This window comes from Gambusia affinis, linkage group LG03, assembly GCF_019740435.1.
Source record: "Gambusia affinis linkage group LG03, SWU_Gaff_1.0, whole genome shotgun sequence".
Classification (NCBI taxonomy): Eukaryota; Metazoa; Chordata; class Actinopteri; order Cyprinodontiformes; family Poeciliidae; genus Gambusia; species Gambusia affinis.
In genome coordinates this window covers 3,434,110-3,450,525 of record NC_057870.1, presented here as the reverse complement: position 1 = coordinate 3,450,525, position 16,416 = coordinate 3,434,110, and the positions used below count along the sequence as shown (strand labels likewise).

General features: G+C 41.7%; 1 protein-coding gene across 1 annotated transcript in view; it reads right to left on the bottom strand.

Annotated features, from left to right (window-relative positions):
• The window catches only part of unc5db (unc-5 netrin receptor Db), a 209,452-nt gene that overhangs the window by 9,580 nt on the left and 183,456 nt on the right, over nucleotides 1–16,416 (bottom strand). The window contains exons 13-16 of the mRNA XM_044110930.1: nucleotides 15,778–15,949; nucleotides 9,580–9,807; nucleotides 5,188–5,337; nucleotides 2,803–2,967 (exon numbers count right to left, since the gene is read on the bottom strand). Of these exons, the coding sequence (XP_043966865.1) occupies nucleotides 2,803–2,967; nucleotides 5,188–5,337; nucleotides 9,580–9,807; nucleotides 15,778–15,949 (715 nt within the window). The remainder of the gene's footprint in view (nucleotides 1–2,802; nucleotides 2,968–5,187; nucleotides 5,338–9,579; nucleotides 9,808–15,777; nucleotides 15,950–16,416) is intronic.

The following is a 16,416-nucleotide window of genomic DNA, read 5'->3' as shown; positions in this document are numbered from 1 at the left end:
ACTTTGAACTACAAATTATTCATGAAAAATTTGCCTATTCAAGGACTTTTCTAAAATATTCAAGAGGAAATGCAGCTGGGAAAGCTGAACTTCCTGGGTGCAACGCTACTTAACACAGCAGAAGACTGAAGATATCATCCGCTGTGGCAGCTCCACTCTGTGTGTTGAAGTGTATTAAAGAAGGTTTGATGTTTGAACTCTTAGATAGAGATTCAGTTTTTGAGGGGAGCCTTTCGGGGGAAGCTGAGGTCCGTAACCGAGGGTCCGCTGCTGACCTGAACTTTCCCTGCATTTACAGAACCAATTGTTTCTAAAATTCTTGTGAGGTGGATGTTGTTTAAGTTTTCCACTTTGAAAACAATACCAGTTGAAATAAATCATTAAAAGTCTAAAATGAACAGCGTGGATAAACCCCCCCCCCAAAAAAAACTCTGTAAAGAAGTGGAAGTCAGCTGAATTCCCAGATGAACGGTGTAAGTCTCGGTGTAAGTCGCTGGTTGAAAGTAAAACAGAACTTCATGGCTGTGAAACATTTAGCAGGAACATCTAGTTTGCAGAAACACGGTCACATGAGACAAACAGATGGTAGCATTTTGTTTTCTTCTTAAACGTAACCTCCAGGGGGAAGAAGAAAAAGAAAGAGGAGGAGGAAACTCTCCAACTAGAACAACAAGACTGCATTGGCGACTTGCCAGCAACTCCAGAAAGCAGTTAGACTTCTTCTTTTCCAACAGAAAGCCCAACTTTTTCTTGCTGTGAAATGTATAAATCATGAGCTGGAAGTCGCTGGAAGCCAGGCGGATCCCGTGTTAGTCCTGTTTCTTTGTTGCTGCTTTGTTGGAATGTCCTCCCGACTCGGCCTGCGGTGGGTTTAATGTGGACGGAGCCGTGACGGACCCGGGACGGGTTGACGTGCGCCGCCGGAGATGCTGGCAGGCGGAGGAGTCGTTATGGTCGGAGCGTCGCAACAAGCAGCCGCTGCAGTCAGGCCGGCGGCTGGAAGGCGACGGTGCCAGAGATGTTTGTGCCTCGCTGGCGACAGCAGAACGTCACTCAGCTGCTGGAAGTTCAGTGAACGGACAGTTTCCCTCCCAGAGCCAGAACCGACTCTCTGCTCAGTCTCAGAAACTAGATCTGAGTTTCTGAAATCTAGAAACTCATTGGCTTGGCTATTACTGAGTGTCAATAAAACTTATGTTACACTTTATAAGATTATTGTCTTTAGTTGTTTTTTTTAATGGTGGTTGGAAGGCTGGTGGCATGGCAACCTCGCTTCTGTCAGACTGTAACTATATTGTAGCTCACCACCATCAGTGGGCAAATGACTGGATAGCATGAAGAACTTTGGGTTGCTTAGACTAGATTATGAGCTACAAATAAAGAGGAATTAATACAAATGTCTTTTTTTTTTAGACATCCAGATGTTGGTTTTCAGTGTTTCCCCTACAGACTTGGCCTCGAGAAATACTTTAAAAAGTCTAAATATTCAACAGAACATTCTTAAGGGGAGAAAAAAAGTTGAAAATTGCAATTAATGATGTTTTAAAACATCAAGTGTGCAAAAAATAAAACCCCAGATATGCCTGAAGCTGCAGAGCTGAAGCTGACAGCGGTGTTCCTGTGTTAGACGTGTTACAGTGACTACCAGGCATTTTTCGGAGTGGTGGAGTCGTTCTTTTTATCTGTAGTAAAGCAGTAAAACATGCTATGATGGCATATTAGGGCTACGGTACATAGAAGAGAAAATGCAGAAATTTTCTAGAAAAAACAAGAAAATTTCTGAGTTTGAAAAGTAAAAATATTTTGACTTTTCTGAGATAAATCTCAACATTTCTGAGTTTCTTTCTTCTATCTACATTGGCCTTCGTTCTGTCGCAACATGCTGACTCTATTATGTTTGTTATGGTTGAAGAGGTTGTACCTGGTTACCAAAATGACGCCCCCTGCTGGCTGTGGGTGATACTGACACGTTGAGCAGTTCTTGTGGGTAAACTACGTTGCATTCCTCAGATCGGGGGACTAAAAGCCAGTCACCATGTTTTCATGACTGGAGCTCTATTAATTATGCATACTCAAGGCGTCCTCTGCTTCCAGTTGGCTTTAATTGGACCTGACTGGATAATTACTCCCTCCAGCTGTTGATCTTCATGCACCAAACTTTCTAATATTTGCATAAGAGCGGTGGACAAAAACACACGTCTGTTTGTGTTTTTTTTCTCTGTCGTTGTAACGGGGTGAAGGTTCTTGGAGGCAGGCTGAGGTGAATCAGAACCGAGAAGTCTCGACGCGGCGCCTGTAAAACGCCGCTTTTACGGAGCTGGGCTAATCACCGGGGAGGAATTAAATCGAAGTGTAAACAGTAATTGTAAATAACATTTCTCCTGTGCATGGGTTTGCGTTTTATTACGGCGGCGTGCGGCCTGGAGGGAGGACGGGCCTCAGCAGCCCGACCGCCGTCAAGGTGCTCTTGAGTGAGGAGGCGCAGCTCCTTGCCGCTCCACTGGAGCTGCTCAGCCGCTGACGGCAGTGTATGTGTGTGTGTGTGTGTGTGAAGGCTCTTTGCAGGAACACACGTCTCCCTGGGCAAATAAAGGTTACAAAACACACAGTTACCCCATGTGTACGGCGGGGAGAACAGCGGAGGCTCGACATAAATCTGCGGAGAGAGGCGGGCGGGAGCGTCCTGGTCGCTCTATTAATACACACAGAGCATGCTCAGGAGAGCTGCCCTCCCCCCCGTCTCACCTCCACCACCTCATTCTCCTGGAACAAAGGAAGAGTGGGGAAGCTGCGCTGCCTCACCTCGGCCACGGCCGTGTAGACCTGCAGGATCTGCTCGTGACCTTTGACCTGTCGCACGCTGATTTTGCAGGAGAGCTGGGCGGCGGCGGGGCTGTATCTCTCCAGCTGGAAGGCACAGTGCAGGGGCTGCTGGTTGCTGCACCACACTTGAGGGAAGGAGAATTCCTGCGAAACAAAAGCGGAGGGAACGTTATCGTCGTCGGCTCGAAACGACAGATTTGCTTCACGAGAAGCTCCCGGTCGGCAGGTGACATTCCGGCTCTGAGGTCTCCGCCCGCCCAGCGCTTGACGTCCTGTCGTGAGGAAATGACTGAAGAAACACACAGGAAGTGGTTTTCAGGACTTGGAAGAGCAGAGAGCTTCAGGAAGAGAAAGATCCAGCAGTCCTGGATATCCAGCTCATATCCAGTGAACGTTTTAACTGGAACGTGTCAGACTCGAAAAATTGGATTTTGAGCATATTTTTTTAATTTAGACTGCTTGACGTTTCTAGTTTGACAGGTTCTTAGTGTTCAAATAAAAAAATAGTTGTAATTGTGTCTACAATCTGGCACTGTGTGGTGGTGGTGTGAAATAGAAATTCCAGTTAAACTCCATGATTTAAAATGATACAAAAGGGAAAAAAAAAGTCCAAAAAAGATCACAAAGGTTGAGTGCTAAGGCCTACCACACACTTTTGAGTTTTTTTTGTTGTTGAAAAAAGTGAAAACCATGCATCAGTTTCCCTCCTTTCCACTATTATGTGCTGATCTATCACATAAAACGCCAACAACATGCAGCGTAGTTTCATATTACATCACGGCTAACCAGACCTGGAAGGATGAATAAAAAAAACATGTCGATCATGTTGATCTCAGCCACACCTAGACGCTGGAGGCGACGACCTTTGTGAGCACCGGGAACCATGCAGCCTGCTGCAGCTCTGTTCTCAGGCCACTATAATCAGAAAGAACAGCTGCAGACATGGACCTTGTGACGCTGCCTGACACTAAAGAGCTGACTTGATCTACGGCGGCCGTTATTCTGCACCTGCCCCACGTAAAGCAGCTCGCTCGGCGCGCCTGACGTTCCCCGGGTCTCCGTAAATAAGGTGGCGGGTGTTTCACTCTGTCTTCAGATCTTAAAGCAACAGAAACATACAGGAAGGAGCTGGGAGGGGAGTCGAGGGAGAGTATCTGAACTGCAACAAAAAGCACAAGAAAGCATCAACAGACCGTCCTCCTTCTACCTCAGTTCGCACATGAATGCTCCTGCCGGCAAACCGAACGCGATTAATCACATCTTATGTTCACGCTCTCTGCAGGAGGCAAACGGAAAGACGACGAGTCTGACATTAGAGACACAAACTGTTTGAAAGAACAAAACGAGTCAGAATGCTGCGTGCTCTAGAGCTGTGGCTGTGTGAGCTGCTGTGTGTCAACCCGCGTTCAGCTGCAAGGCAAGCTTTTGGACCGGAAACACGCAGGGCTTCAACCGACCCGGAGATGTTTCAACGTGATTCTTTTGGGCTTCTTCCATTTCCACCATGCAAGGTGGATGGAGGATGTTACGTTTCTTCATACAGGATGTGTGTATGAGCTGTCAGGGCGTTTAGCAAGTCAAGTTTATTAGCATGGAATATTTTATCAACGAGGCAGTTCAGAGTGCTTTACACCATATAAAAATAATACAGTATCCAATTATGAAAGAAGACAAGCAAATAAATAATATAATGAAAAATTGGATTAAACTTGGTAAAAACTAACTACTAAAAACATAGTAGAATAAAAACCTAAACAAACGATTCCCCTTCCCTTTCTTGTTTAAAAGAAATGGATTCATCGCGGTTCATCTGATTAATCCTTTCATCCCTAATAACATCAAAACGTTGAAACCAAGGGAACAGAACCACACAGTAGAAGAAGCAATAAAACAAATCGCATTCGTAGGATTTATGTAGCGGATGTAACGCAGTCCAGCTCTCTCAACCTAGAGTCCTGAAGGGGACGGTCTCCTGCAACGGTCAGAGTGTCTCTGTGCCTCAGCACACCTGGCTCCAATACCAGCTCATTATCAGGTTTCTATAGAGCGTGACTTCATGCTAGTGAGGCAGTTTAGACATTTAATTCCACATTATAGGACCAGGGACCCATGTGAAGGCTGCAGGATGCCGGCCCTGGAGGACAGGAGTGTGACCATGGAGGGACCAGAGCGTGTTACTGTGCTGCAGAGGCCCAGAGAACGGCTCACAGGTTTAGAGTTCACTGGAATCCTCCGACTTCACCGATGGAAACGCGAGAGCTGCTCACACCGTTTGACTCATGAGTGAACCCAGGAGGAGTGGAAACAACGTGCAGATGAGCCGTTTGCCTCCGGAGAGACACAGACGCCTCGGCAGTGGCTTACCTGACATGTGGTAAAGGGTTTGATGCTCCACAGGAACTGGGGGACGTCCTGGATCGACACCTGGAGGCTGAAGGTGTTCGCTCTGAAAGGCAACGTCTTTGGCTCCTCGAGGAGCTGACCCCCTCTGGACGTCTCGGCGGCCACCACTCCCTGAGGACGAGAGGACGCAACGCACAGTGTGACGAACGGTGGACAAAGAGAGGAGAGCGTGGAAATGAAACTGAAAGGAAAGGAAGAGGAAACAACAACTAGAGGAGAACAGGAAGGAAACGGAGAGGAAGCTGTGACAGGCCAAACTAAAGAAACTAGAGTCAATCAGAAAACCCAGAATCCTCTTTCCCTATGAAGGTACACTTACTTCGCATATCAGCACCAACACCTGTTGCTAATCCTTTCGTCTGTCACATCCGCTAATTGACTCACAGCAAATATTAACACAGAAGCAGGCCGCATGTATGACTATTCACAAATTGTGTTTTAGAAAAACTCTTTATGAATTCAGGTATTTTAGTCTTTAATCCAAATTCCATAAAAAATGTAAAAATCCCCCTTTAGTTTGTGATAGCAGATGCTAGCTTTAGCATTTAATGGTTGTCCGATAACATCTTGAAATTGGGCCTCTGTCTCTTTAAAAAAACTCCTGCTCTTTCAAAAACTCAGGAAGTCATCACAACGAGTGATGAGGTCAGCAGATGCAGTGTTTGCTAATTGCTTTTGTCTAGTCTGAAGGAGCAGAGTGGGGAAGTGGCAGGGGAGGAATGGTTGCCATGGAGATTGAAGGATTTCTCAAACATGCATGACAGAATAAACGCAACATTCCGGGTATGTTTCCGATGACGGGATAACGTCATAACATGATGGAAAGCTTTCACACAATACCGCCTCTCTAAGGAGATTTATACATCTGTCTGACTCATTGATCAGAGTTTAAGCTTATTAAACAAGCAACATGTTTTTATTTTTGTTTTAATAGGGTCAGTTTCTGCTGCCTTTGAAGATGCAGTAAGTGAAACAGCAACAAGAGTCGAACCTGTTTGACCATCAGCAGAAACCTGATCTGGTTCTGCAGCCAGTAAACATTTCTAGATGTGTTGTTTGGTCAGTCGCATGTGACTCGCGTGTACGCCTCGATTCAATTTTCACAACTGTAGACACGGACCTGCGTGCTTTCAAAGGCTAGAAAATTAAATCGGACCTTCAAACAGCCTTGAGCTCATGTTCAGTATCGAGATGAGTCTCCGTAGTATGAAGAAAAAGAACGTATCTGGAGCTGTCCACCACGTCCAAAAGCAGCCTGTGATCTGGGACCAATTCATAGACGTCTGTGTCATGATAAGTGAAGGATTTTATTCCAGCCTTCATAGATCAGCCTTTTCTGCGGTGGACCAAAGCAAACCCACGTTGGGAGCTTCATGCATTATTCATTCAAGAAAATGTGCAAAATTTAGCCCAATAAACATGGGCTTATAGAAGAAAATCAGCAGAACGGCAGTAGTAGCTTTCCCCTTTAAAATGCTTTCAGCAATATTGTCAGTTTAGGATTCATGTTTTGTTTTTTTTTTTGGTTTTATTTTCACAAAATGAGATCTCACAATAGGCACGAATATGATTTGATAATGAATTTATTTTGCAGCGTGGCTCTTAAATGTCAACAAAATTACTGGGGGCTGCTTTGGGTATATGTCCTCTGGAGGATATCAGCTCCGTAAACAGATGAGAATATCCTCCGTTATTAATCCGGAGGTTACAACTGGTAATGGGACTTGGTTTTGGAACTACCAATAATGCCAGTGTGATTCTTTGGTCTCAACCATAATGAAATAATATATTAAAAAACCCCTCTAATTTGAGACATATTTAATTTATTTTATATTTATAAAGCTGTACAAACACTACCACTAAATAATCTAATTTAAGGCATTAAATACCAGCTGGAAAGGCCTGTTAATTAATTTAAATTTGAAACAGTCCAGCAGCAAGTTACTGTTAATTTTGGCACTTAAAAAGAGTCTCATCAGAGAAGGCAGTCTCGCGCTCCGTGCCTGAGCGCAGACGAAGGGCAGTGGAAGTTTTTCTGCAAACTGCCAGTTTAAGTCATTTGGGAAACGGTTCGCTGGCAATTTGCATCCAAGTCGTCCTCGAAAACCAGTTTCTGTGAAATGGCCCCTTGGAGACACTTTGCTTTAATTCATCATTATGTGAAAAAAAACCTGTAATGTTTATACCACTTTTGAAAATGTACACTGAATCAAGGTTTTTATAGTCAGAAGTAACAAAAAGTGAAATTGAGAAAACATTTTTGCAAACAAACAAATAAAAACTGCATTTAATGGGGAAATAGTGTAACTATTTGGAACTATATTGTGCATTTATAAACCTAATTAGGACATACTTAAATTAGAGATATAATATCCTTCATTTTTGTGTTTATTAATCCATTTATTAGTCTTTCAAACTGATGTGAAATTGAATAATTTTTTCCCTTCACAAGCAGTTTAACTGTCGTCAAATTACTGAACTCCACAGTTCACAAAATGGCGACAACAAAAGTTGGGAGAAAACTCAGATGTTCAGCTGGTTGTTCAACAATAAGTGAATCCATTTTATGAAAAATTGTATCTTCTGTTGACTGATTACCCAAGAATCAGAATCACAACACAATACTTTGACCTTCTGCATCTAAAAATTAACCAAAGTATGAAAAAAACTAAACCAATGACATGGTGAACTGTCACACTTCCACAAAGGTTTTCTGAATCTGCTCTGTGGCTGCCCTTACAAAAAAATCCCATGAAAATCACATGTGTTCACATGTGAATCACATGAAAATCAAATGTAATCACATGTGATTTTCACATATGAAAATCACACCAAAAAATCATGTTTTCACATGTGATTTTTATGTGATCACATGTGGAAATGTGTGATTCAGATGTGAATCACATGTGATTTTACCACGGAACGTTCCAAAATCACACGTATTCATGTGCTTTCACATGCGATTCACATAATTCACATGTGAAATTTGTGTGAACCACATGTGATTTTCATGGGATTTTTTTGTAAGGGTGATTTTGTCCCGCAGCTCTGGAAAACACGCAACAGAGACGCGTCGTTAACAGGAAGGAAAGCCCGAGAAAACGTCTGCCATCTGCTCGGCAGGCTGCAAACCCATAAAGCCAACCCAGGGCGCATCTTACAGCCGGCTGCTGCCGACTTCCTGCAACCCGACGCAGGAGCGGCCAGGAGTCAGCCACCGTCTTTGCCTCGAACTATTACAAGCACAAGCAGAGCATCCGTCAGCGCTATGTCAGAGTCCTCACAACGCAGCCGTCTTGTTTCGGCTCACATGGCGTCGCTCTCTGTGGCCCCGGCTCCCTCGCAGAAACCAGCCAACAACCGCACAAGATGTGGCCTCTGAATGTAGGCCGAGTCTCTCCCAGTCGTTCCGAGTGCATCTGTGCATCCTTCTGCTTTTGATAAAGACTCCGGAAATAAAGCAAAGCTCAGATGGCTTATTTGAAGGAAGGCTGCAGATTCTCATTTCTCTCAGATGAGTTAACCATTCTTGGGTGAAAAACACACAAAAAAATCGATTTCCAGTGAAAGTCCTGTAATTTAATACCACCACATCTAATTAGTTAAATGGACTGTATTATGTGTATTCCAGGCATGTGGTGCCACTTTATGGCTTAATCAAGTAACTATGGTAACTTCAGGTGTTATAAAAATGCTATATATAGAGATCCAATTTAAATTTCACAAACTGAAATTGGATCTCTGTCTCTTTAAAAACTTCTTCTCTTTCTGAAACTATGGCTTTAGGAAATCATCCCAACATGGCTCCTCAATCAACCCTTTAACAAGGTTTCTACCAGCATTGCTCTGAGAAGTCGCTGGTACACGTCTCAGCAGATGTGCACCAGGTGTTTGCTAATTGCTGCTGGCTAGTCTGAAGGAGCTGAGTGAGGAAGTAGCAGGAGTGTTCTGCGCGGCAGAAGATAGGAAGCTGCAGTTCAGAGGAGGAGCTTCGTCTCGAAGGCGGGGCTAAGCTAACATGACTCAGAGTTGAGCTACCTTGTTCTGAAACCTGAAAACCCTGACAATCACAGAGCCGAGTAAGTTTTCTCAGACTATCTGCCTGCTGTTCAGAGTTAGTTAAGCCTGTTTTCTAAAAAAAAAAAAAAAAAAACCCAGAAATGTTCCGGTTTTCAGCCACTAGCAAACAATGACTCTGTTTGTTTCAACAAGAGAGTTTCATTATTAAGAAAAATGCAACCCACCCACAGCCAAGAAAAGCTACAACGAAACAAATCTAACTCCCAAATCCTGTCCTCAATTCAGTCTTTGTTTGTACAGCAGCACAAAGTGATGCTGGCGTTCCATCCCCACCTGAAAGGCGTGCGGCGTGTCGTCCACACAGTACACCCGCAGGCTGTAGTTCAGGGCGCCAGCCTCCACGCTCCCAAACACGGCCAGCTTCAGCCTCTTCACGGCCGCCTGCGTCAGCGGCTCGCCCACCAGCGCGTACGAGCCCGGCTGGTCCAGCAGCAGGTGGCAGCTGCTCGAATCCATCAGGCAGTAACAGGAAGTGGACTCCTCTTCCACTGACATCACTTCCTGCCAAGGAAAACAAGGAGAACACGCATGACGGACTGCAGACCTGAAGGCAAATACGAACATGTTGAAGATTTCTAATTTCCGAATGCTCAGTTAAATGGACAACATAAAATGAAAATGACACCAGAGAGCTTCAACTTAAAGCACCAGAGAGATTTAATTTTTTTTTTTCCCGAACTATTAGGAATGTGTTTTAGACCAATTCCAAATGAATGAATGTTTGCAAACCACAATAAAGGTTAACAGTTCAACATTGAATATATATAATGTGTGTATGACATATTTATAAACGATGCGGTGGAGATATGCGCTCTTATAAAGACCTGACTACGTGTACAAGGCCTAAGATTGAAAACCTTACATGAGAGTTGAAAAAACACCCCTCAGTACTCAGAACCAACACACTGCCGCTGCAGCCGTTTCACACGGCAGACAAAGCTGCTAGTCTTCAGTGGAGAGAGGAATATTCATCTCAGGAGCTGCATCAATATCATGACAGAGACAATTAACTTTAGCACGATGTGAAGCTGCTCTCAAATCATAAGTTAGGTGACATATGGTAGGTTTAATCACACAGCATGAACTCAGAGAGGTTGGAAGCTAGAACGTAGAAAGCCATTTCCTACATGAGTGATGTTGTTAGTACAGAGCTGAACAAAATGTTGTCATTATAAACAACACAAACTGTTTTATTTATGAGACGACTCGAGCAGCTGGAAAGCACTTCATTATTTCCGACTGGAATGAAGGAATCTGTTTTTTCTTCACTCTTGCTTTCCCCTAAATCACACCTCAAGGGACAAATTCCTCAAACAGTAGCTAATAATGATAGAGAAAGCAGGTTCTTCAAGGAATTTGATTTTTAATGGCAGTAAAATATTCCAGGAGAGAGAAAGGTGGGTGTAGGATTCAGATTCCTGCCCCCATTCAGATTTGTTGAAGTGGTTTTTCAAGAACCTCCTCGCAGTACGGTCACGCAGCGCGTTGTGATCCGCTCCCTGGCAAGGAGACGGAATCCATGAAATTCATGCGAAGGTACGATTTAATGAGGAGCAGTGAGACCAAACGGCGTGCTAAAACACAGCTGGAGGAGCCGTCTCCGCTCGCAAATAATCAAGTTAACTGGCAAAGCGCCAATTAAAAGTCATGCTAGCAGCAATCACATCATGCGAGACAGGAGAGCCGCACATGTTCGCTCCCTGCCCGCCTTGTTTTATTACAGCTTTAGCCAGATTACAGCGCTTCACTATCTGAGGCTGAATGACTCTAAGATATTGTTCTCCAAACCGCGTTATGTTTTGATTTTTTAGTATTGTAAACTGAGATTCGTTGTGTTTCAGTCTCCAGGGGGACTCAATGCATTTTCAGTTGCCTCATCGTGCAGATCCTGATCAGACGGCAACAATTGACTTTCTTGAGATTGCTAAGGGAACAACATTTTTAGAAACACAAAAAGCAAAAGTTGGAGGACCGAAGACAATTCATGGTGGACTCTGAACAAGAAAATGGAGGAGGGTTTTGAGAAAATTTAGGAGGATATTTAATTTCCTTGTGATAACATGTCATTCAGAGGAGACGTTTTGGCGGCTCCTGTTGGGAAATAAAGTTTAACATCTAAAACATGACAATAGGGCCGAAACAATTAATCAGATTAATTGTGATTCCTTATGTTTAATTGATTATTGAAATGATCATCAACTAGCTTAGTAACCCATTAATCATTAGTTGGGGACTTCAAGGCCATTTTGCTGAAAGAACAACACACCCAGAGCAATATGTAACCCTAAAATTGTACTATATATATATATATATATATATATATATAGATAGATATATATATATATATATATATATATATATATATATATATATATATATATATAAAATATATATATATATATATATATATATATATATATATATATATATATATATATATATATATATATATATATATATATATATATTGTATTTATAATAACAAAAATCATTTGTCTACTCAAAATTCTTCAAGTGGCAGCTTTAGCTTCACCTGGCTCAAATTCTGGGAAAAAAAAAATTAAAGTGGACGAGTTTTATAAAATCAACCTTTTTGAGCTTTACATCATGTTATGTCGTTCCCTTTTTAAAAACATATCTGGAGTGTTGCTTAAAAAAAATCTGCAGAATGTGGAATTTTCTAAATCTAATTCATTGATTAATCCTCAGAATAATTGATAGATTAACCAATAGCACAAGTTGCAGCCCTATTTGACAGTCTGCTCTGCTTTACTGATGAGACGTGCACCGCTACCATTTGGTTCAGCTCCATCCTAATCAGGTGCAAGGACTCCTGTAAATACTTTATGTTTATGCATTTTGTATTTATGCCTTCTTCTTTCTCGTAAGCGCAGCTTAACACACTGCGTTATGGTGTTGAATAATAACACAGTGTAGCTGGGAGTGTTGAGGACTCTTCTGTGAGTCATATGCATTTTAATGGCAGCTGAGATGAGGGTGTTTTGATGGCGCTGTGGATTTGGAGGTATTATAACATCTTCAAACCCCTCTCCCTCTGCCTCTTTAGGTTAAACCTCAACGGTGAGTCATTATTTCCAACCAAGAAGCTCCAAGGAGCTCTGTGCCCTTTTAATATTAGAGTGAAATCTCAAAGTGACATGAATCTTGACTCCGTTCTTATTTCCTCTCTTCTTTTCTTTTCTCCTCTCACTCAGAACTCTGGCACATCTTAAGAAATTGCCTCCCTTTTGTCACACAAGAGCAAACAGAGGTTGCTTGTAAAAGCCAAAGTTACGTAAACATGAATCTGTGGTCATGGGAGAAGCAAACAAGGATTTTTGTGGTGCAAACCGGCTTTTTTTTTTTCATCATTATTATTATTATTATTACATGTTTCTTCTTCATGCTTTTTATTTTTTGCTGTTTACTGATGCTACCTACCATTTGAGGATCTGTGTTGATCTGGATTATTCCAAGCTATTTTTTTTAAATAATAATAAAAAAAACCCTATATATTCACACTTTGCATCTGGAGCACATTACACTAAGTTAAAATGTTGTTTTGTCACCTTCTTGTTCACTGTCATGAGAATTTATTTGAAGAAAACTGTCACATTTTATTCCCAACTGGGATCAGAGGTGCAGAATGTAACTTTTATTTTAGAAAAATAATTTTTTTTAAACATATTTTGTAAACCATCACCATGTTGTGAGGGTGTGATATGAGACAAATAATCTGTGAATAAAATGGATCTCCTCCAACTACCACAACCTGTTGTGAACGCTATAGCTGTGAATGCTAGCTTTAGCGTTCACAACAGGCTGTGCTAGCTGCAGCGTAGCAGAGAGCAACCATTGATGTTTTGTTTTTTAAATGTATAAGTTACATAGCTTTAATTAAGGACTTTGAATTGAATTTTGCCAGCTGAATAGTGTTCTGTTGAGTCTTTGTTTGGGGCTCGATAAAGAAGCAGCTTGCGCTCTTAGATATTCCCAATGACAGAAGACAAAAGTTAACAATGCAGACTGTAGGCAGCAGCGACCCAAATAACACTTAAGAAGTGACAAGCACCATAACAGCCAGCGGCAAACCTGCACCATTCATTATTCTGATCTATTCTGGGCTTGCCAAAGGTTTACATCATCTTTACATTTCCATTAGTCCCCGTTCTCTTCATTATAACCCAGTCCCAACATGGCAATCTTCTTTTCCCACTTGTCTTGTAATCATTTTGCCGGTTTCTGCCCCAAAACACGAGCAAGTAATGCGAGGCGACAACTGCTATTGGGGCATGTTATGCCTCTGGGCCAGGGATTAAACTCTCTGGATTTTATCCAGACAAGTGAAACAATCAGCACCAATAGGGGGAAAAAGGACAGAAAAACAAAACAAAAAGAAGGGACCAATTCAGGAAAACACAACGTGTCCTGTTGAACAGCAGCATTAACGAGCTGCGAGAAACAGAAAAGTGAGAGCAATACCACTCTGTTGAGTTTAAAATCAATGCTTGATCAACTGTGTGTGGCCGGAGAGCCAAGGTCATTGGAGGAACAACTCCCATGATTTTGCTCATGATTGCCCTACGCCTAAATTTGCTGTGTTGTGCCTTTCCTGATCTAATAATCGATAGTTCCTGTTTCCAACTCCCGCAACGCCCGTCTGCCATTCTCTACTTGCAGACTGACAGCAGCCATGCCTCTCTCTGGCCATTACAAGCTGTAATTGTTTCTTTATTTCCCTCCTGACAGAGCAGCAGTGTTACATCCACATGGCCTTATGTCACACTCTGGAGGCCGAGCGGATCGGAGGTCGCATCAATCAACTCGCCCAAGTAAGCCCGACAGTCTTTTATGAGTGGCACATAACTCGCCATATATTACACTGACTAAGTGACTTTTGGCTTATAAAGTACATATTTACAGATAGCCAGGCAGAGGGTGATCACCAACAGTTTAAATGATCTGTGTTGGGAGGAATAAATGTCTAATATTTGATTTAATAAGTTTTTTTCTTATCAAGATATTCAGAAATCTAATTTTAATTAATTGATTTTAATGTTGAAAAAAAAATCCTTTTGTCATTTGAATAAAAAATTATGAATAACAAGCGAAATATGATATAAAACATGATAGGAAAATCTTTGTTTGGTGACCACGGTGATAAAGATATTTTTTATGCACCAAAATTTAGACTATTGCTCACCGAGTCTGTGTCTACTTCCTTGTTGCAGGAGGCTTCGCCCATTCTGAAGCTAGATATTGATCTGATTAATGATAGGTCACCCTGGTAACTGAGCGACCAGTGCTGGCCAATGAGAAGGAGTTAGCTTTGAAGCGGCTAACAACTAGCATGCCTAGTTGTAGGCATGCTAGGAATCCTAGCCTAGGATTGGCTAGGATTTTTGCTCACAAAACATACACAACATTATTGCACAGGTTGTTAACACCGTGCAAAGCTAACAAAATTAGCTAGCTACTACGTTAGCCCTTTTCCCTTCTCTTTCTTACTGGTAAATAAAAAAGATCTCAATATTTATAGAAATGTATTCATTTAAGAATTAAGATTATGCTTGTAATTGTAATATTTCTGTTTAATTTTTAACTGTTTTTGTATTTTTGTGGATTGTTTTACCCTTTCAGGTTTTTATAATAAATTGCACCTTTTTGTTGTTATGTGTCTGAATCAGTTATTTTAAATAAAGATTTAGAAAAGACCCTTTTTTCTTAGATAAAAACAGTTTTTTCTTCTAACAATCAAAAAAATCCCAGTTTAACAAGTTTGACCTTTCTCATGGTACAGGGGAAAAAATTAGGATTCCGATTATATTAATTTCTGATATTATGTATAGATGTGTTTGAAAAACATTTGAATCCATACTGGTTTTCATCGCTGCTATTTGGGAACCAATAGAGTATTTTTAATTGAATTAAACAAACCTATTCAAACAAACCACTTCATTCGTCTGAAAGATATGGATATGAAATATTTACCCTTAGCTCATCAGAAATAAGTAAAATATGGCTCAACTTACAATTTGCATCCCTGATGTCCAAACACCGTTTAGTACTCACATAGCAAGTCCATGAAACTTCACAAGAACCAGAAGCTGCATGTTGCTGATGTTTAACATAATTTAAATAATGTAGAAAACATTCTTTTAACTAAAATTCACATTTTATTAATATATTTATCACCCAATCCTCAAAGACAAGCTGCTGTTGCTTTGACTTGGAGAAACTACGTGCAAACAAGAGGCAGACAACATATTCAGCCTCAGCAAACAAAGGGAGCTGACAGATCTGTCTGGCTCCTGAGCTACCAAACCTCTATTACTGCTGACATTTAGCTACACAGAAAAAAGGAAGTACAAAAGAAAAGATAAGCAATGTGGACCAAGTGGCATTTGCTGAGCCAGGTTCAGATCGGACGCACTGTAATGTAACTTGACAGGTGTTCGGCCTGCGGCTTACCTCCCATTTGCCGTCCTGGGTTTTTCTCTTGAGCTGAATGTTCCAGTTCTCAGCCTCCACCTCTGCACAGTGGGCGACAGTCATGGCAACGGGGCAAAAGAGATCCAGGCCTGAAGGACCGTACGTCACCTCTGGGCCCAGGAGGATTTCACAGCCTTCCAGTGTCTGGGCGCTAAACGGGAAAGCACACACAAGTAAACCAAATGTTTGGGGGTTTTTTGTGAGTGTGATTTTGTAGAAATCATCAGAAACAAGCGTGTAGTCTTCCTTGGTAAATGCTGAAGTGAATAACTGAAAGAAATTGTGTTATACATTCATCTGACATTAAACTACACTAAGCTTGTTCTGTTTTAGCTCAAGTATGATTTGCAAAACCCTCCGTATTTGCTTAGTGCCAGAATAATTCTTTTTTTTTCCAGATGATTTTTATTACTTCCTTCAAATTCAGAAAATTAGGTACATTTTCTCAGTATTAGGTACAATACCTCTGTATAAATTAGATTTCTTTTGACAAGTATCAGTTTGCTGGGATTCTGTTCTCTGGGACTGAGATGAATGCTTTGTGATGACCACTCCAAAATATTTACTGTTGAAACTAATTTGGCGGTGCATTGTCCATTAACTGTCCGCCTCATGTCT